This window comes from Peromyscus eremicus, chromosome 1 (assembly GCF_949786415.1).
Source record: "Peromyscus eremicus chromosome 1, PerEre_H2_v1, whole genome shotgun sequence".
Taxonomy (NCBI): domain Eukaryota; kingdom Metazoa; phylum Chordata; class Mammalia; order Rodentia; family Cricetidae; genus Peromyscus; species Peromyscus eremicus.
In genome coordinates this window covers 189,626,603-189,649,110 of record NC_081416.1, presented here as the reverse complement: position 1 = coordinate 189,649,110, position 22,508 = coordinate 189,626,603, and the positions used below count along the sequence as shown (strand labels likewise).

General features: G+C 36.0%; 1 protein-coding gene across 1 annotated transcript in view; it reads right to left on the bottom strand.

Annotated features, from left to right (window-relative positions):
* LOC131903718 (vomeronasal type-2 receptor 116-like) overlaps positions 1-22,508 on the bottom strand; it is a 46,369-nt gene that overhangs the window by 7,105 nt on the left and 16,756 nt on the right. Inside the window, exons 2-3 of the mRNA XM_059254465.1 lie at positions 14,537-14,704; positions 195-486 (exon numbers count right to left, since the gene is read on the bottom strand). Of these exons, the coding sequence (XP_059110448.1) occupies positions 195-486; positions 14,537-14,704 (460 nt within the window). The remainder of the gene's footprint in view (positions 1-194; positions 487-14,536; positions 14,705-22,508) is intronic.

The window sequence follows — 22,508 nt, the reverse complement described above, 5'->3', positions numbered from 1 at the left end:
TCTATTTTTATTAATCCTCCTTGTCTACTCCAACCTCCCCTTTCTTTTCCCAGTTCCTTAAATAGAGGTCCATCTCCAATTGTCTGGACAATTGTCATTAATATCTAACTAATCCAATTACACCTTTTTACCTATGGACACACCTGAAATGTCAGCAACGGAGATCTGCATTTTCATCCCATACAACTCCTCACCTGTGGAAATTTGTAGAGCTGAAGCAGTGTCCCAATATGGGCAGATTTTGTCCACGATGGTCCTGTTATTGCAGCAGTTGACTTTCTCTCCTTTAAACAGTTATAATTACAGTAAGGACTACTCAGGCCTGTGAGCCAAATGAGAGCATACATAAGACTGTTTTTCTCACTGTATGGGACATTATAGAAGTCAAATCCCAGAGAAATGTTTGGTAAAAGATGAGGGTTCTTGTTGATCTCCTCAATGGCAAATACCAGGGCCAGAACCAATTGGTGTATTTTAAAATTGTACCTGCAGAGATTGAATAAAATCATACCTAAGGAAATTACAGAGCACACAGAACTGCAGATTCCAACTATAAGACTAAGGGAGAGATTCCGGAATTCCTAGGTATAGCTGGGTATTTCAGTGTTTGTGGAAACTGGAATGCCTCTATACATAAGCACAAAGTTGGAGAACTAAGCCCCTAATCTTGACTGAGACTAAATGAAATACATTCAAGGCTTAAAATATATCTCTGAATTTGGCTCCAGCCTTAGAACACCTAGATGTCTCAAAACCTTTTCATTGCTAGTCCTTGACACAAAAGACAAAGGGGTTTTACCCAAATGTTGGGACCATGGAAATTCCCTGTGATACATCAGTCCAAATGATTGGACCCTCTAGCTATAGGATGGCCTGTCTGTCAAATACGTGTGGACAGTATTGCTAGCTTAATAAAAGAATGCAAGTGACTTAAATGTGTTAAGAACTGATACTCCTAGTATCTAGGAAAAATGAGATCTTCTACTGAGCAAAAAAAAAAAAATCATCAACTGTTTAATGACTGTTTGACCCAGTACAAGACTTAACTCTGGTTCAGTTTGTCATCAATCCAGCTATCCCTCTTGCCTGATGATAACCTACATGTGCTCATATAAGACTGTCACCAGATGAAAGATGAAATCAGGAACATGGGAGATGCAATACTTACTTTTCATAAAATAATTTGTGCCTAAACCAGGAACCTCATCCCAGGTAGAGGAACTGATTGATCTAGACCAGTATCTCATGTGGGGAAAAGGAAACTCCACTACTATATACATGGACCATCAGTTGTTATGATTTTACAAGTGGGTATGTCAACTGTGTGATCTATAGAGAAAGATGGCTTCTAACTGCTGGAAAAAAGGACATTAAAAAATTTGGCCCTCCTAGGGGCTATGTGGCTTTCCCTAGAAATTGCTATCCTCCATGGGCACACAGTTTAACACACTGTCTGACAGATGACAATAAAACTTATTGATGTTCTGATGTTCTGATGACACATACCACAAGTACCTGAGACTGCAGGGTAAAGAAAAATGGTTAGTACAAAACTATATGTAGTCAGAAGATTTCCTATGACCTGTCCTGATGGCAGTTGGGACAAATCCCTCCCACTTGCATGCCCCAAGTAAACACACAGAGACATATATTAATTATAACTGCATGGCCATGGCTCAAGGTTTTTGCTAGGTAGCTCTTATATCTTAAATTAGCCCATAATTATTAATCTATGTATCACCACATCTTCTGTGGCTTTATCCACGTCCCATTAAATGTTGCTCTTCAGTGGCTTCCTGGCATTTCTCCCTGCCTTCTTCTTGTCTGTCTCTTTGAATTTCCCACTGCCTCTAAGCTGCCTTGCCATAAGCCAAATGGCTTTATTTATCAACAAATCAGAGCAACACTTATTTGCAGTATACAAAAAGACATTTCTCCATCACCTATGTGTTGATGGAAGGTACCAGAGGAAAAGTTCATTCTCTCAGAAATAACTGGCTGGATTCTGGTAACAAAACTTCACCAGGCTTTTCCCCTGGGTACCACAGAATTTTCTGAGTTGTTCAGACCAAGGTATGTTGCTCTGCGATGGTCTGTATGTCAAATTGCTCTGATTGGTCAATAAGTAAAACCCTGATAGGCCAATGGCCAGGCAGGAAGTATAGGCAAGACTAACAGAGAGGAGAACAGAGAAAACAGGAAGGCTCGGGGAGTCACTGCCAGCCTCCGCCATGACAAGCAGCATGTGAAGACACCAGTAAGGTATAGATTTATGGAAACGGATTAATTTAAGCTATAAGAACAGTTAGCAAGAAGCCTGCCACAGCCATACAGTTTGTAAGCAATATAAGTCTCTGTGTTTACTTGGTTGAGTCTGAGAGGCTGTGGGACTAGCGGGTAACAAAGATTTGTCCTGACTGTGGGCAAGGCAAGAAAACTCTCTACAGTATGTTATAGCTATACTCAACACACTACCATGGCATTTCTCAGCGATATACCAGCATTGTGTTAAAGTAAATCGAAAACAGAGAGTCCTCACCCATGAAGGTATCCAAATGAAAGAACAACCCCTTGTCAAATGTTGGAAAAATTTATTTCAACCAAGATCTGGCTTGCTGCGGAAGGGATAAGTACTTGCAACTTTCTTAAAGATAATGTTTTTGAGTGGTTAAAAGTGTTCCCCACATAGACTAAAAAGTGTTCAAATAATAGCTAAAAAAGCTCAGGCATAAATTGGTGCTCCAATTTGGCTTCCTTCTAGCAATAGGGTCCAGCAATATCCTGATTTTCGTAACCCAAACCCTTTTATTTAATAGCTATGGCCTTTGACATAGAGCAGAAACTTCACTGTGTATCTAGACTTCAGAGTTGTGAGCTGGCAGGAAGAATGAACAGGACATCAAATGAAACTCCAACAAAATTCTCATTAAAGTCCAGAAAAAGATGGATAGGCTTCCTCCTTTACTGTGTCTCAGTTTACTCTTCCCAATATAGGGAGGGATTAAGTACCCATGTGATTATATTTGGAAAAATTCCCCACCTGCTTCCCAGGCTCAGAGACAAGCAGTTAACAAAACTCTTTAATCATTACCTTATCAATTCACAAAAGGCTTTCCAGTTCTCCACACAGGCTATTCCCTGAATTGTCTGAGATACTCAGCCATCTTCTGAGTCCACAACCAATTTCACCTTGCTTAAGTAGAGTGATATCCTCTGTGTCAAGTGAGTAGCCAAAGGGACACTGGAGCTAATCTGTTAAGGACCCTACAAGGTCATTCTCTCTACTCCTCTGGTGGTGAATGTAGATGCTCTTACATCATAGACCCACTACATCCAAATAAAGAAAGTGGAAGCCACAGATGCTATTCTCAAATGGAATGTCTCTGAACTATGGGCCATTAATAATAAGGTTTCATTGGTCCCCAGGTTCTTGCACTCCCTGCTCTTATACCACTTACTGATTCTTTGTTTTCACTATGGGTATGAAAACAGGATCATGGTCCAAGCCTCACTGCTGTCAGGGCTAGAGAGAAGATTGAGGATGACAGATACATATAGTGATTTTTTTTGTATTAAAATGTTATTTGTATGTTAATAAATAAAGTTGCCTGGGGTCAGAGCTATTAGCAAGCCATAAGAAAGCAGAGCAGTGGTGGCGTGTGCTTGTAATCCCAGCACTTGGTAGGCAGAGCTAGGTAAGTCTCTGTGTGTTCAGGGATACAGCCAGTACTGGATACACATGCCTTTAATCTCGAAACCAATCATGGAAAACCTGGGGGCCTATACAGACAGGCCCTGATGAGGTGGTCATGTGGTTGGGTTTACAACTAATTAGAAGGCAGAACAGGAAATCTATATAAAAACTTTAACACAGGGGTAGCTCTGGTTCAGAGAGGTAGAACCACCTCAGGAGGAAGGGTAAGGTTTTAGCTCTTAGCTCTGACCTCTTGGCTTTATTCTTTGCATTGATTCTGTGTTTCTTATTTAATAAGAAGGTTGGTTACATCTACATTTGGTGCCCAACGTGACAAGAATCCATTAAAAACCGCTTGGCTTGGCTTGGTGGCAGGTCCAGTTTCTGGCCTGGGCAGCCTGGATCCCTAGCTGGGGCCCAGGACTGACTGCCCCCAAGCTGGAGCTACTTGCAACTGCTACAAACAACTCAGGCCTGCCCTGCTGAACTGGGCCCCACTGCCTGTAAAGCCAAGGCTTGACTCCTCTCAAGCAGCTATGCTTTCTTGCTCTCTCTGTCTCTGTCTCTGTCTCTGTCTCTCTCTCTCTCTGGATTCAACCTTGAACACCAGGTGGCTGTTTTGAAATTCCCTCAGATTCTACTGTTCTATGCAGACTTGGTAAGTCAATTAACATATCTATTTAAAAGATTTTTTTTTCTACATTAAAAAAATGGGTTTTATGTGTACATTGGAAGAAAATTGGGCTTTGTTTGAAATTTTAGGCACTCTGACAATGGGACAACTATATGAGAAGATTAATATTGATCAAATTATTCAGTTTATTACTTTTCTTATCTTCATTTTACTATTTAAAAAGATAGTCAATGTAAGTGCCAGGATAACAGTCTTAGAGAAACTTGTTAAAACTGTAAAAATGAATTATAGAGAAACTCAAATTCAGACAGAAGAAATTAACAGTGAAGTTGTTTCAAAATTGGATCATAAGGTTACAGAAAAAAAAACCAGTTTTCACACAATCACCCTTAATTTATCTGGTAGCCATACAGCAGCTACCTGATGAAGAGAATGAACAAAATACTTGGATTCCAATTAAAATGTTAGACTTACGAAGATTTAAGGAGACAATAGCATCTTATGGCATGCACTCCCCATATGTAAAGAAAATGTTAAACACCTGGTCAACTTGTAATAGAATTCTACCAAAGGACTGGCAGGATTTGGCACAGGCTGTTCTTGAACCCAGACAAAATCTCCAGTGGCAAATGTGGTTCAATAATGAGGCTAAATATATAGAAAAACAATGGAGGGATAACAGACTACAAGACTGCCAGGATCAGCTTATTGGAGAAGGCCAATATACTTCAGTACAAACACAATGTTTATATGATGTCCAAACCCTAGCGCTATGTCAAACGGCAGCCTTGAATGCATGGGACAGAGTTGAAGAACCAGGAAAAAAAACTGAGTCATTTACAAAGGTTATGCAGGGTCCAAAAGAATCTTTCATAGATTTCTTACAAAGATTGACTTCATCAGTACAGAGAATGGTCCCGAATTCAGAGGCTAGTCAGATAATAATTGAATCTTTGGCCTTTGAGAATGCAAATGCAGCATGCAAAAGAATAATCAGGCCATTAAAGGCAAGATCTGTACCTTTGGGAGATTGGATTAGAGACACGGTTAATGATGAGGCTCATGATCATGATGCTATGTGGGTAGGAGAAGCAATTTCAAAAGGTTTAAAAAATGTTAGATGTTTTGGATGTGGAAAGCCAGGACATTTGAAAAGGGATTGTAAACAGGTCATTCCTAGAAATAATGTTTCTTCAAGGAACACTGGCAACAGAACGCCCCTTCCTTCTGGAGTATGCAGAAGGTGTGGTAAGGGAAAACACTGGACCAATGAATGTAGATCAACAAGGGACAGACAGGATAATCCTTTGCCTCAAGCTTCAGGAAACTCCCAGAGGGGCCTCAGGCAGGCCCCCACAGTAAATCCTGCTCAAACCTTTCCTGCAGTTGTAGAGGAAACTCCTACTCAAAGCAACTAAATAACCAAATGCCTATTGGAATAAATCGTGTTGGTCGAGATGATGTAACAGAGAGAATAGGAAATTCAGGAAAAAACATAAAGAAATTTTTTTGGTAAACTTCTATTAATGAACGAAGACCAAAACTAACAATAAAATTAAATGGTGTTTTGTTGTCTGGTCTGGTAGACACAGATGTGGACATTACCATAATTGCACCAGAATTTTGGCATCCAACTTGGCCTCTTCAGGAGGTAAACGTTCAACTGTTAGGAATTGGGACATTATCTCGAGTGAAACAAAGTGCAAGATGGCTTGACTGTATAGGTCCAGAAGGACAGAAAGGGAATTTAAAACCATATATGGCTAACATAGCTATGAACCTGTGGGGTGGAAACTTGTTAAAACAATGGAATACTCAGATTAATATCCCTCAAATCTCAGAAACAACTCATAAACTAGTACATGTTTCTGAGAGAAATATTAGAAGATATTATTCTAATGAGTGCTCACCAGCCAACCATGTCATAAAAAAAAACAGGGCAAAACAACTGATAATCTCCCAAAAACACCAACAGCTCTACCTTTGAAATTGTCAACAGACAAGACAAGCCTGCATGGGTTCAGCAATGGCCTTTAAGAACAGAGAAACCCCAGGCTTTAGAAGAGCTAGTAGAAGAACAGTTAAATGCTCATCATATTGTAGAATCAACCAGTCCTTGGAATTCTCCTGTATTTGTTATTAGAAAGAAATCTGGTAAATGGAGAATGGTAACAGACCTTAGAGCAATTAACAAAGTAATTCAGCCAATGGGCTCTCTCCAATCTGGAATTCCTCTGCCTACTCTGTTACCAAAAGGTTGGCCTCTCATAGTTTTTGATTTAAAAGACTGTTTCTTTTCAATACCCTTATAAGAAAAAGACAGAGAAAGATTTGCTTTTACAGTGCCTACTTATAAAAATTCTCAACCAGTTAAAAGTTTCAATGGAGGGATCTCCCACAGGGAATGTTGAATAGCCCAACTTTGTGCCAATAATTTGTACAACAGCCATTAGAAGTGGTACGTAAAAAATTTCCTAAATCTATAATTTATCATTATATGGATGATATTTTATTAGCTGACTCAAATGCAGATACTTTAGAAAGGATGTTTGAAGAAGTATAGAAAATTTTGTAATGCTGGGGATTACAAATTGCTCCTGGAAAGATACAAAGAGGAGATTCTATTAATTATTTAGGATATAAAATAGAACTACAAAAAATTAGACCTCAAAAGTAGAAAATTAGGAGAGATCAACTACAGACTCTTAATGACTTTCAAAGATTATTTGGAGACATTTCTCATCTAAGAACTATTGTTGGGGTAAAAAATGATGAACTGAATAATTTGCTTAAACCTTAGAAGGTGACAAGGAATTAAATAGTCCAAGAGAATTATCACCTGAAGCTGAGAAAGAATTGGCCTTGGTAGAAAAGAAAGTACACGAAGGGCACATAGATCATATTGATCCAAAGCTGGATTGCATTTTGGTTATTTTACCTTCTAGGCATTCTCCAACAGGAATATTAATGCAAAGGGAAGAAATTATATTGGAATGGATATTTTTACCAAAAAAAAAAAACAAATAAAAAATTAAAAACTTATGTGGAAAAAATCTCTGACTTGATTTGTAAAGGAAAATTGAGACTTCGTCAATTAGCAGGAATAGACCCAGCAGAAATCATCGTACCTTTAACTAAGGAGGACATTGAAAAATTATGGATAGAAAATGAAGCTTGGCAAAAAGCTTGCAGTATTTTTTTGGGAGAAATTAACAGCAAATATCCTAAAAGTGATAGAATTGATCTTATAAAGAGAGCTGATTGGATCTTGCCTCAAATTGTGCGGAAAAAACCCATATCTGGAGTTCGTACATTTTATACAGATGCCAACCAACAAGGTAAGGCAGGTTGCAAATAATAAAATTTAAGTAAAGTGGTTCAAAGTCCTTATAATTCAGTTCAAAAATCAGAATTGTATGCTATTCTGTTGGTATTAATGGATTTTTCAGAACCTTTCAATGTAGTAACTGACTCTCAGTATGCTGAAAGTGTAGTATTACATATTGAGACTGCAGAACTTATCCCTGATGCTTCAGAATTAACTTCACTATTTATTCAATTACAAGATATAATCAGGAAAAGGAGTTACCTTTTATATATAACTCACATTCGATCCCATACTGGTCTGCCAGGTCCTCTAGCAAGAGGCAATGATGAGATTTTTGAATTATTGATAGGAAATGTCCTGGAGGCCTCAGAATTTCATAAAAAGACATCATGTCAATAGTAAAGGTTTAAAAAAGGATTTTTCCATAACCTGGCAACAAGCCAAAGAAATAGTAAAGAAATGTCCTACTTGTTCCTTCTACAATCAAATGCCATTAGGGTACTCAGAGGAATGAAATCTGGTAGATGGATGTGTTTCATTTTGAAGAATTTGGAAAACTGAAATATGTACACCACACTATCGATACTTATTCAGGATTTCAGTTGGCAACTGCTTTGAGTTCTGAAAAAGCTGATTCTGTAATCACTCATTTGCTAGAAGGTATGGCTATCATGGGTATACCTGCACACATCAAAACTGATAATGCTCCATCATATGTCTCTGTTAAAATGAAACAGTTTTTTGCTTATTATAATATAAACCATATTACAGGTATACCACATAATCCTACAGGTCAAGCAGATATAGAAAGATCAAAGAGAACTTTAAAGGATATGCTAAATAAACAAAAAGGAGTAACAAAAACCCCCAGAAGTAGACTACATAATGCTCTATTAACTTTGAATTTTCTCAGTGCCAATGAGAAAGGAACAACAGCTACAGAGTGACATTGGATAATAGAAAAAACTATAGAATTAAATCAACCTATATACTTTAAGGATGTGCTGACCTCAGAATGGAAACCAGGATATGTGTTACATTGGGGACGAGGTTTTGCTTTTATTTCTACAGGAGAAGATAAGCTGTGGGTACCATCAAAATTGATAAAGGTTTGATTTGAACAAGAGAGACCTCTTAATTAGATGAGGTGATAGTTCATCAACTATCATGAACATCCAATTTAAACTAACTTATACCAGTAACACATGCCTTTTCATTTAATCAGATAATAACTTGCCAAAAAGGAATATCCCCAAAAAACCTTGGGGAAAGGTTTTTGTTTTTGTCTTTTAGGAGAATGAAGGTTAAGGAATTTGAAGAACACTGGACAAATGAGACAACTGAAGAAAAGGGACAAATCATCTATCCCAGGAAACAGAGTGAAATGGCGTATGGGTATGTTATCTAAAATATTTTATGTCTTCCTAAATGTTTGTTTCTGCTTTTCTTTAAAGATTTAACACTATTGGTCTTCTAATAGTCCCAGTTCAATTAAAATTTAAAGCTGACTTTGGAGTTGGAGAATGGCTCTCTCTTTCTTTAAACACAAGGATGTTGTTAAAAGGAAAATGCAAACTCCCTGTATCATACCAGAAGAAAAGAGCCATCTTCTGCTATGGGACAGGAGAAAAGCCAAATTAATTAAGGGACTATTCTATTACTAATCTCAACTCTTTGATTCTATTCTGATTCTTTAAACTTTTCTTAAAGTATGAATTTTATATCAAAATTTACAAGATTAATATATAGATAGATAGATAGATAGATAGATAGATAGATAGATAGATAGATAGATAGATAGATTTATACATTTTAAACTTTGTTAAGATATAAATGGTCATATAGAGTACTAACTAATTCTAAAAAGCCGCATATATAGTCTTTGTGTTCGAATCTCTTATCAGTTTTCTGCAGGAAATCACGGCCAGGCCTAACATCAACTTGAAGTCTCCAGGAAGAAGATGGGGCCCCATAATGACAATTGCATGTTCACAATAATAACATCACTAAGCTGACAAACATCATCTACAGATCAGCTTTGAACTACAAAGTGCTCAGAGCAATTTTGAGAGAGCTAGCTGAGATGATCCAGTCTCAAAGACTACTTGAATAAGGATTTGAATTAAAACCTGAACTTTGGCATTATACACAGACTGGATAATGAAGGATATAGTTACTTTTCCCAAAATTTGACAATTAACCTAAAATTTTTCTTTTCAGGATAAAGATACCTTCACCCATACCCAGCAGGAAGCAATTTCAAGAATACAACACCCACATTCCCAAAGAGGTGGTGTGGGGTGGGTGGCTTTTTGGTCTTTTAATGGGTTTTGGGTCTGGGATAATTTTCATTGATAAGGGGGGTTGGATACAAGTTGTTGTCAAGGGTTAGGAAAAGGGCTAAGCAAAGGAGATTAGATTTAAGGTTCTTATTTAAAAAAAGAAAGAAAGAAAAGAAAAGAAGAATGTAAATACTTTACATTGGATTGGATCATTTTATATTGTATACAAATTATATATATTGACATTGATATTGTTAGAAAATTCTATATGTATATTTCTAATTGTACAGTTCATTTAACAATGTAATGAAATTTTCTGATCCTTGAATGTTGTTATTACCAACTATTAGGATATAAAGAAATGAAAGTTAGTAGTTAGACATTATAATAGAACTTGTAGTTATATTAGGTATGTTTTCAAGATAAAGTAGATATATTTTAGATTGACAGATTATCTTCAAACACTTCAGAGATCTACACAATATGGCATTTAAAATGTTTTAATAACTTAGAAAATTTTTCTTTTTTATTATGTCTATGAGACATGTCGGCTCCTGGCAGTACCAATCTACTTCAGAGAAAATATGGGCATTTAAAAAACTGCAATTGGAGTTAACTTTCATTGTGGCAAAAGTTAGCCACTGGACAACAAAGTATCCTTGAATCAACTGCTGACAAACAGGACAGACAGGACACGAAACAAAGGACTACTGATTCTTGTCAAAACAAGTGTGGTTATGGCTTTATCAAAAGGTATCTTCTGAGGCCAGGACAATATGGCATCATCCCTGAAGTGGCCTTCATAATCCGGGAAAGATACAGTGCCCTTTTCTTCAAAGGCACCTTAACAGGCAGTGGGCCAATGGCTTCTGATGTGCAATGGGACAGTAGCTGAAACAGTTATTCTTGAAGAGTAACTAAGCTCACGCCTCTCAGTAGTAGACTGTCATTTGATAGAGGGATGTGGAGAAGAACGGATGCTGAGATGAAGCCACATACACACATACCCAAGTAGAATGGACAGCTGAATTAAAAAAAATCAACAATTTCCAGAATTTAAAATCCTGAATCATGACATGACACTAGTGGAATTCAGGTGTTTCTGGTATATAGACTGCTCTCACCCAATATGAGGTTGAACTGTTGACCTTGTGTACATCCTATTTCACAAATGAGTCTGTCAGATACGCTAAGCCTATAGGCTGAAGATGATGCCCCAACATTGCAGAGACTCCTCTGGTGACTATCCAGACAGCTGGCCATTTCTGTCAACTCACAATTTTTTGGAAGTTTCTTGCATGTACTTCCTGTTTTTATTTTTGTTAGTTAATATTATTTCCTTCTTGGGTCTCTGAGGAAGTTGAAGATAAGTTAGTTATAGTTGAAGATTAATTAGGATAGAAAGTGAATTAGATACAATAGGATAGATAATGGAATTTTCTATGAATTTGTCAAATATAAATGAACTAGACATTGTTTAGGTATTTATTACTTGTATATATTGTATATACTTATTGTACTTTTGTATATAGTTTTTCTTATGTTAGTTATAAGCTTTTTCCTTTTTATTAAAATAGAAAAGGGGAAATATGTTGATATTTTATTTGTATTAAAATGTTATTTGTATGTTAATAAATAAAGTTGCCCAGTGGTCAGAGCTATTAGCAAGCCATAGGAAAGCAGGGCAGTGGTGCTGTACGCTTGTAATCCCAGCACTTGGTAGGCAGAGCCAGGTAAGTCTCTGTATGTTCAGGGATACAGCCAGTATTGGATACACATGCCTTTAATCTCAATACCAATCATGGAAAACCTGGGGGCCTATACAGACAGGCCCTGATGAGGAGGTCATGTGGTTGGGTTTACAACTAATTAGAAGGAAGAACAGGAACCCTATATAAAGACTTTAACACAGGGGTAGCTCTGGATCAGAGAGGTAGGACCACCGCAGGAGGAAGAGTAAGGTTTTAGCTCTTAGCTCTGACCTCTTGGCTTTATTCTTTGCATTGATTCTGTGTTTCTCATTTAATAAGAAGGTTGGTTACATCTACAGATACATGGAGGGTATTAGCTTATCTGACTACAGAACAACAGCCTTTATCTCATCTTGACCTTTACTTCCTTGTGGTGGTATTGTGTTCCCCAAAATATTGTGCACCCTAATAAACTTATCTGGGGTCAGAGACGAGAACAGCGACAACATGAAACATAGAGGACATGCAGTGGTAGCACTTGCATTTAATCATAGCATTCCAGAGGCTGAAATCCCTCTGAATCTCTGTGAGTTCAAGTCCATTGGAAACAGCCAGGCATGATAACTCATGCCTTTAATCCCAGAAAGTGAGCCTTAAATCCAGGAAGTGACAGCAGAAAGCAGAAAGATATATAAGGCCTGAGGACCAGAAATTAGAAGCATTTGGCTGGTTAAGCTTTCAGGCTTTCGAGAAGCAGTTCAGCTGAGATCCATTCTGGATGAGGACACCACAGAGGCTTACAGTCTGAGGAAACAGGATCAGCTGAGGAACTGGCAAGGTGAGGTATCTGTGGCTAGTTCTGCTTTTCTGATCTTCCAATGTTCACTCCAGTAACTGGCCTCATGTTTGATTTTGTTAATAAGAACTTTTAAGATTCATGCTACACTCCCTGATGCCTACTTAGTAACATATATATATGTGTGTGTGTGTGTGTGTGTGTGTGTGTGTGTGTGTGTGTGTGTGTTTATGAATTAATGATTTTTTAAACAGTCCATAAGTTTGGAAGTGAGGAAAAAGAATTATGTGAAAAAGATTGTAGGTAAGGAAGGAAAAGAGAAATACTCCAATTATATTACAATTTCAAAAATAAATGAAGTAATAAAAATTACAAAACAAGCATCCCACTGCAAAGTATTTTAGAATAAGCTGCAAGGAAATGTTTTTCGATTTTGATGTATGAAATTGCTCACAAAGGGGCATATATTTATAGTAGAGGAGAAAAACCCCTAACATCCAAATAGTAAAAGATAATATTCATATGATACATGGATATTTGTCACATTATTAACATAACTTTTTGAAGATTTGGGGTAATCTAATTTGACATATCTAGTCAACCACAATTTAAAGCCAATGGGATAGACATGTTCTTCATCTCCTACATTTCTAGAGACAGTACCAATTTTAATTTGGAAGGATAACAGGCACCATGTACAACAGGATTTGTCATATGGAAAAAAAATATAGTTCACCTAGGGCAAAAACCTAGCACTGAGTATGGGATGAGTTTGATGTCAACACACACATGGTGGGAGGTTAAGTTGTCCTTCCACAGATGGTCTCTCACCTGCATGTGAGACCTGAGGCAAGAGTGTCCATGGACACACACAAAAATTTTGGTAAAAATGCCTTGTAAAGTCTGTATCATGTGCAGTCGAATAAACTAAGTCATGTTGCTGCAAAAGAAAACTTACACTAATCTGGAAATTGATATATAATTTTATGTTCATATATCATACCATCTGAATAGTTATAATAGCCCTAAAGTAAAATCTGTTTAAAAGTTTATACCCCACTTAAACCAATGTAGTGAAGCAAAATTCCTGCCACAGCTAATACATTTTGTAATCTTGGTAATTAAGATGATCATTTCTAGGTATGTAAAAATTCTGTTCATGACAAGAGACAAAGAAACTTAGAAAGCAGACATATTCCCTCTTTGAAAATATAAATGCACTCTCACAGTGTAATAAAGGATGTAATCAGAAGCCTTACAAAATAATTTTAGTTTTGAGATACATACACTTCTTGTTCCCCAATGAGTATGAAAAAAAATAGGAAGGGTATTATACTATGGAAGATTTTGGGGGAGGAATGGAAAGGGAGAAATACACACATATTACTCTTTTGTAGTAACAAGAATATTTCGCTACCACAAACTTAATTTTATTTCTGACTTAGTAAGAAACAACCCTAAGTGTCCACAATCTTGTCAATGTGTCTTATGACCACATCCATGAAAATGAGGTTAAAAACTTGTTAGAAATGCATGGAAAGACAAGTAAAAGGGAAAAATGCTTCTGGTAGTAAAATATTAGTAAATAATTAACTAAAAAATTTTGAAGACAAGCATAGCTGTTTTGACAAGAAATTATTGCCAACTTCTAAATCTGACACCATTACTGCTAAATCAGTGGTATCTAGCAGATGCAAACTTGTTACTCTACCATCACATCCCTCCATAGTGACAACGTTTGGTGGCATCACCTCTTTTTACATGAGTACATATAGACTTCTAGACTGTCCTGAAGAGCCAGGTAAACTTTGATAAAATCATCATCCCTCTAAAACCTAATATGAGAAATATGTTGTAATCGCCTGGCCAAGGAAGATCCAATATTTCAATTGTCATATTTGGAAACAAAAATCAATAAACAAACAAGCAACTTATTATATCATCTTTGAAAATAGAAAATAAATGAAGAATAACATACAATAAAATAAGGAATTTTTGATTGGAAGAGGAGTTTTCATGATAAAAATAAGAACCTTGGGAGCTTGAGGACACATATCACCTGGGTCATTTGTAAAATGAATTCTCAAACAGGACAAATAAACAACACTTACTGTATGTGAAAGTCGGTGTAAATATTCGGCAGATAAGGATGTGGAACTTTGTTGCCTGTGTACATAGTATGAACTGGGAAAAATACACCAATGGTTACATCTCCTTCGTGGTGAAAATTTTCTTTGATTCTGAAATAACACTCAGAGGAGGTATAGGCATATGCATGACTGTGATTAAACAAGATCCTGATAATAATAACCAAAAGAAAACATCCCACCAACACACATGTCTGCTCAGACATAAGTCTAATGGAGCCAGATCTCACAGTGTCCAGCAGGTTTATACTTAGCTCAAGTGTTTGTGACCATATGCGCTTCTAACTTTGTTCATGGGTTAGAATGTCACAGTAACACAGAGAGCTGTCACACTGTGAGCACTTTCTTATACCTCCTCCACTGCCACTGAGAATTCTGGAACTCTTTCTTCCCTTGGGCTATGCATCTGAGGCCCTGTATTCAGGTGAAAAACAAGCTGGAACATATGTTTATAGATGTTTTTCTACACCCTTAGGCACCATGATTTCACCTAAAACAACAGGCAGTAAGAGCTCAGGGATGAACTCCTCTTTGGATAATTTGGTCACAAGAATGAAGCAAGAAACTTTTCATATGAAAACAACTGAGATTGGTGTTAACAGTCTACATCAGAGGATGACATTCCAAGTGTAGTGGGTAGAGAAAGGACCAAAGTCCCATGGTGGATGGACCCCAGCAAAATGACTGAAACATCGTGATTTTTCCAAAACAAAGGAAGTCAGTGGATTCTACCTTGCTTAGTGTCTGTGTCTCAGAGATTCTTTGCTTCTATGATACACCTATATATGCATATTAATATAATGTCCACATCCAGCAAAATCCGTTTATTTCTCACTTTGAGAAAATTAATGATCTTACTAAATTATTCAGTTCCAAATGGACCAACTAACTGAGACATGAAGTTTCCTGTTTAGATTCTATGCTTTGAGCTACTGTACCTCTGCTGTCCTAGTTAATCCTCAGTAAATAATTGGGTAGATGTGTTGTTCTGATAAATACCTGTACCCAGTGCAGTGGGTTTACCAGCTACATACCCTGTTCTGAGAACATGAGGATGATAGGAAATTCTTCTCTTTTTTTCTATAAAGCATGATAATTTAATAGTCTCTAAATGTACCCTTCATCTAATAAACAAAATGAAGTTGTTATGAGCAGCGTTCTATTTCCTAGTTCACAGGATGGGTTAACACAGTGAAAGTCTTTTGTATTATGTTGTGTAAATGAGTGGATGCTCCAACACATTAGTAAGTTCCCTAAAGAAAGGATGGAAGAACAGAGGGAATAAAAACCCACAGATAATTGTCTGAGGATTGATAAAACTTATTATTTCTTTTTCAGTCATGTGCATTAGAAGACAAACTGAAACATCAAAATAGACCAGTTGGCAGTGAAGTTAGTAAATCCCTCCATCACTTGTGCTTCAAGAACATAGAAAGCAGGAGGAAGTGAATTAACCAAACAGGATATCTAGATGCTGTGTGAATGTCTTCTAAGGGATTGGTATTTGTGCACAACACTATTTGGACTTTGTCACTTAGATCCTCTGATATGTTGGTTTTTGTTTTTGCATATTATATCTTATTTTATATTTTGTTGTTACCTCCTAGAAGCTCATCCTTTTTAAATGGGAGACAGAAATCAAGTGTATCTCGATATGATGGAAGAGTGGGAGGGACTGGTATGAGTAGAGGGAAGGAAAATTGATCAGGGTATATTGTATGAGAATATAATCTGTTTTTAATAAAAGGAAGAAAATTAAAAAGAAGAAAGCAAAATGCTTTCTCCTTAATGGAATAGATACTTATTCTTGTTATGAATTTGCTAATCCAGAGTATAATGTACATGTTAAAACTAACATTGAGTGCCTTAATGAGATTCTTGCACACCATCATAGTATTCCAGACAGCATTGGTTTTTTTTTTGGTATGTGTGTGTTTTCCCAATCAGATTCCCCGCCATTCCATCTTCACAAGTCCTCCTCTCATCCCTGTTCACCAAACAGACCCATACAGTTCTCCTTCCTTGTTTCTCTCTAGATACATGTGGGCCTCCCATGGATATCAGTCAGCCATGGTATTTAAATTTTCAGTAAGACTGGGCACTTCCTCTTCTATCAGTGCTAGAAGAGGCAATCAGAAGGAGGAACCAGGTAACAGAGTCAGACACAGCCCCTCATCTCACTGTTAGGATTCACACAAGGAGACTAAGCTATACCACTGTAACATATATGCAGAGTGTTTAGGTCTGTCACATATAGGAGAATACTTAGAGAGACAATTGGAATCTGGGGACAACGCTGTGATGAGCTAGAATCCTAGAGCATTGCAAACTCCCAGGAATAAATGAGGGTGACCCTAGCCAAGTCTCTCAGCATTAGAGGATATGGAGACTAAACCAGTCATCTCCTGTAACCAGGCACGTCTTTCAGTGGAGGGACAAGGACACTAATAGAGCATTTTTTCTTACAAAGAAACTCTCTTCACAGTAAGAAAATTGCAATATTAGGCCCATATTCACTGAAACCATTAATTTAATTTGGCCTTACCATCCTTTATCAGCAAGCTTGGTATAATGGTAAAATGGCTTTTCAAAGGTAAGATACCATTTATGTGATGTTTGCATAAGGTCTGTGATAGTGCTTTCCAGAAGGTGGTATATGCTTTGAATCAGGATCCAGTATATTGTATGCTATCTTTCTTAGCCATCATTTATGGGACGATGAATTCTGGTGTGGAAATTGCAATGTTTCCACTCAACATTACCTCTAATACTCAGGGAAAAATGCTTTTTGATACAATGAATTTATGGATTGCTGTCCTAGAAATGTGCTTTCAAGAGCACTTTTTCAGTGTCCTCCATTCCAGCTCCTCTACCAAAAAGTACACACTATAGAGAAAAAAAGATCAATTTTTTTATTTTTTATCTATGCCAGAAAAGTATAATGCATACTTCTTAAAGATTATATAGTTAAGTAATTGACCATTTATCTTTCTCAAAATATACTAAGTCTTCATTCCTATTGGTAAGAAAAGACTTATGAATGTTGGTAAATCTGAAAGTTGGCAAGCATTTCCAACTTTGATATAAATATGTCAAAAATCAAAAGAAGAAACATCAAACAGTAAAGTGTTTTATAACAACCAGAAGCAAATAATTATGCTCTTACTGCATAAACGTGTGCTTACTGAAATGTTATGCCTATATTGATATTGTTATAGATATATAGTAGACAACCTATTAAAATTCCAATTTTCAAGTATATATTCCTATGATGTATGAGGTTCTATGATGGTATTAACATATGAAATGGATGTGCATTTCTGTACAATGTGATTGACAAACCAAGTCAATCACATTTTCAGTAATTGTAAGAGAGAAGGACTCTGCTACATACATATTGGGAGAGATATTTTGACATTTTTGGGGAAGAATATTATCCACCAGATATGAATATATTTACCATATGGGTCACCAAGATTGCTCAGCCAGTTGAAGATGCTTCTGATGATTTAGACAAGCTGAGTTTGATCCCAGCATACCAATCATGGTAGAAGAGAATGTGCTCTTATTATTATACACTGACCTACACTTGAGAGACAGTACATGAATGTGTGGGGAAAATCAAACAAAAATAATGAATGGGATAGAAATATTTTACAATGTATCTGACCAAAATCCAAGCCACTGTGTACCTAAAAATTAGATACCTTATATAAAAACCCTTTGTTTATTCATGGTCTGTGACTAATAAATAATTTTATACCATCTAAAGAATTGTAACAGTATGAAAATAAGTCCAATTAGAAATATAAACCATATAAAAGCTAAAATAATTCCCATGACTCTAGTCCTAAACTTAGGGCATTTTATATTCATGATGATGATGAATATTCTTATGTGTGTAAAAAATATTGAAAGCAATTGGAGAGCGAGAAAGGAATAGAGAGATGGGGGCAAGAAAGAGACAGAGAATGAGATGAGTATATATATTTGTAAGTCCACCAGGCAAAACATGTGCACCACACAAACATGCAGTACCACTGAAAAATGCACATGCTGCCTGAACAAGGTGTTGGACTTCTGTGTATCTCAATCAACATATCACATCACCTAGATACACTTTTATTTTTGTTTTGGCACTGTTTAAGACAGTTTTAGGTGCTTATTTAGATAATACTGAACAAAAAATATGCACCTTATGTACATGTATTTGGATGCACATTAACATGATGAAGTTTTTTCACCTGTATGGAAGTAAAAAATCATAATAACTGCAGAAAAATAGAGCTGAGGACCAGAATTTTAATCCAAATTCATCATAATCTTAAATTATAACACCATACATTTCCCACATTTATTATTTAGCATATGTATTGGTAAAGTGTAGGATTAGACCCTCCATGATTGTAACACCCCATTGCTGAAGATACTTGCATCTCTAAGATGAAATATAGTTAAAAATGTTAAATGATCATTTTGATGTGTGCTTGGACTATATTGAGAAATTTTGCATCTATGTTCATAAGGAAAATTGATCTGTAATTATTTTTATTTGCTGTGTGCTTATTTGGTTTGGATAATGAATTAGACAGTGTTCCTTTCTTTATATTTTGTGAATTAATTTGAGGAGTATTTGTATTATGTCATCTTGGAAATTCTGGTAAAATTCTATACTAAAACAATCGGGTCCTGGAGAGTTTTTCCTTTTTTTTTGGTTCTGAGAGATCAAATGATTGCTTCTCTTACATGACAGAGTTGTTGTTTTTTTTAATTGTTTGTCTGATCTTGATTTAACTTTGGTAAGTGGTATGCATTGAGAAAATTATCCATGTGTTTTACATATCTAAGTTAAGTGGAGTCAAGGTATTTAAAATATGTCTTTATGATTCTCTGCATTTCCTTGGAGTCTGTTGTAATGTCCTCCTTTTCATTTTTCAGTTTGCTAATTTAGGATTTTTTTCTCAACAACTTTAATTAATTTGGACAAGGATATTTCAATCTTATCAATTTTTTTCAGGAACCAAGTTTTGTTTCATTGACTCTAGGATTTATATTTGTTTTTGTTTCTATTTTATTGATTTAAGCCTTGAGTTAAATTATTTCTTGCTCTCTAATTTTGGGTGTGATTTCTTCTTTTTTTCTACAGATTTCATGGGTACTGTTATGTTAGTAGTGTGAGATATCTCTGTGCTTTCTTCATGTAGACATTTAGTGCTATGAACTATCCTCTCAGAACTGCCTTCACTGTTTCCCCTACCCAAATTTGGTATGCTTTGTATTCATTTTCGTTCAATTTTAGAAAATCTTCAATTTCTGTCTTAACTCCTTTTTCATTGAATAGTTAGTCCTATATTTTCCATGGGTTTGTCAACTTTCTTCTGTTTCTTTTGTTGTTGATTCCAGATATAACCACGGTGCTCAGATAGGATGCAAGGTGCTGTTTCTATTTTCCTTGTATTTGTTGATACTTGCTTTGTGTCTGAGCATGCTGTCAATTTTGGAGAAACTTAGATGAGCTACTGTGAAGAAGGTATTTTTTTGTGCATGTTTAAGTGAAAGGTTCCAAAAATAACTCTTAGATCCATTTTTTTTAAGTGTCAGCAAGCTTCAGTATTTTCTGCCTAATTTTTGTGTGCATGCCTGGTCCATTGATGAGAGTGGGGCATTGTAGTCTTCCACTATCACTGTTTGGTAGTCAATATGTCACTTAAGACATAGTAGTGTTTTATTTATATACTAGTGTATCCTTAATTTTAGTGCATAGATTTTAAGAATTGCAATGTTCTTTAGGGGGAGTATTTCTTTGATAAGTATGTAGTGTCCTTCCCAATTTCTTCTCAATAATTTTAATTTGAAGTGTATTTTATCAGATATTAAAATGGCTACACCTGAGTGCTTGTTAGTTCTATTTCCTTGAAATATATAGTTCTGAATTTTTTACTTGAGATAGTATCTATCATTGATGTAAAGGCATGTGTCCTTAAAGCAACAGAGAAAGAATTCTATTTTCACATCCATTCTATCAGTGTGGGTATTTTTATGGTGGAATTGAAATCATTGAGATTGATAAATGGTAATGACAAATGATTGTTGATTTCTGTTATTTTATTGTTGTTGTTATTGGGGTGTTTGTGTTAGTAGTTCTGGTTGTGTGTGTGTGTGTGTGTGTGTGCATTTTTATTCTTTTGATTCACTTATTTGGAATTATTTATTTCCTGTGTTCCCTAGGGTGTGATTAACCTCTTTAGGTTATATTATTTCTCTAGGGACTTTTGTAGGACAATATTTAGAAACAGTTATTTTTAAAACTTAGTTATAACATTGAGTGTCTTATTTTGTCCATCTATGGTGACTGTAAATTTTACTGGGTATAGTAGTCTGGGTTGGCATCAAAAGTCTCTTAGGGTCTCTTTAATATTTGCCCATGACTTTCTAACTTTTAAAGATTTCCCAGAGAAGTCTGGTGTTAGGCTCTTCCTTTATGTGTTAATTGATTAATTTATTCTTTTCCATTTCAGCTTTTAATATACTTGTTTGTTTTATACATTCAGCATTTTGATTATTATGTACACAGTGAAATTTTCTTTTTGGCCCAGTCTACTTGATGTTCTGCTTACTAGTACTTTGTTTGTACGTTTGTTTGTTTGTTTGTTTTCATGACATGGTTTCTCTGTGTTGTTTTGGTGCTTGTCCTGGATCTTGCTCTGTAGACCAGGCTGGCCTCTAATGGCAATATTTCACACTAAATGTTTTTGTATCCTCTGTTCAATCACACTCAGACACTGTGTACATGCTCATGTTTCATTGCCAATCTGTAGTCATATTTTGTAGTAAAGTGTTGTCTATTTAGAGTGTTATTGGTCACAGGAAAGAAACCAAAGGAGTAAGTATAGAAGAAACACTGGAGTTTCTCACAGCTCCTGACAAAACACAGCTTCAGGAGCAGGTGCTGTGCCAGTCCAACTCTACCATGTCTGTAGCTGTCAGATACACCGCTGCTGCCCAAATCTGTTCAAAATTACAGATGATGACCACATCACAGTTCTCTTCATTTCTTCCACCATTTCCAAATCCACAAAACCATAAAATGAGAAAGAGCATGAAGAGACTGGGATATTTGTCTTCCTGATGACAACCATCTCACTGGGGGATGGGGAATAGCACAAATATTTACCTTGCCTTCAATTGATGCAGATGGATATAAACACTATTTCTTTTTTCTTTTGGTAATTTATATTTCTTCAACCAAGATCTCTCTGTCCTATTTATTAAAGTATTTAGCAATTCCATAATTCCTGGAACTCAATGTATTTAATTTTTATTTCATGATTTATACATTAATATACTCTAAAATCTTTTTGTAACAAGGATTTTATGCTCTTTTGCTGTTATATTATTATTATTACATTCATTTATTTATTTTGGGGAGATGCTTTCTTTTAAAGTTTGGAGGATACAAATCTAATGTTCTCTCCATTCCACATGAGGGCCACCACAATTGAACACATGATCAGGATGATGATTGATTCAGTGAGTGAGTTTTTTTGTATTTCTTTTCTCTCTGGTTTTTAGGACACTCTTCAAAACATTGGTGTCAACTCTTTAAAGGTTTGGCAGAAGTCAGCAAAGGACCCAACCAGTCCCCAGCTTCTTATGTAAAGACAATTATGATGGTTCTTCAGTCTTCTGTAATTGCTTATACTTTTTGGAGTAATCAAATTAGGTCATATGTATCAGGAATTTGTCTACTTCTATATTTTTCACTTTTTTTAGAATTAAAATTTTAACATGTTCTCTAATAATTCACTAGATGTTGTTGGGATCGGCTAGGACACTTTTTTTCACTGAAAATTTTATAATCCTTGTACTTAGTTCTCCTTCAGTTTTACAAATGGCTTCTCTTAGCACAGCAATCTTGGCTCTAAGTCGTCTCATT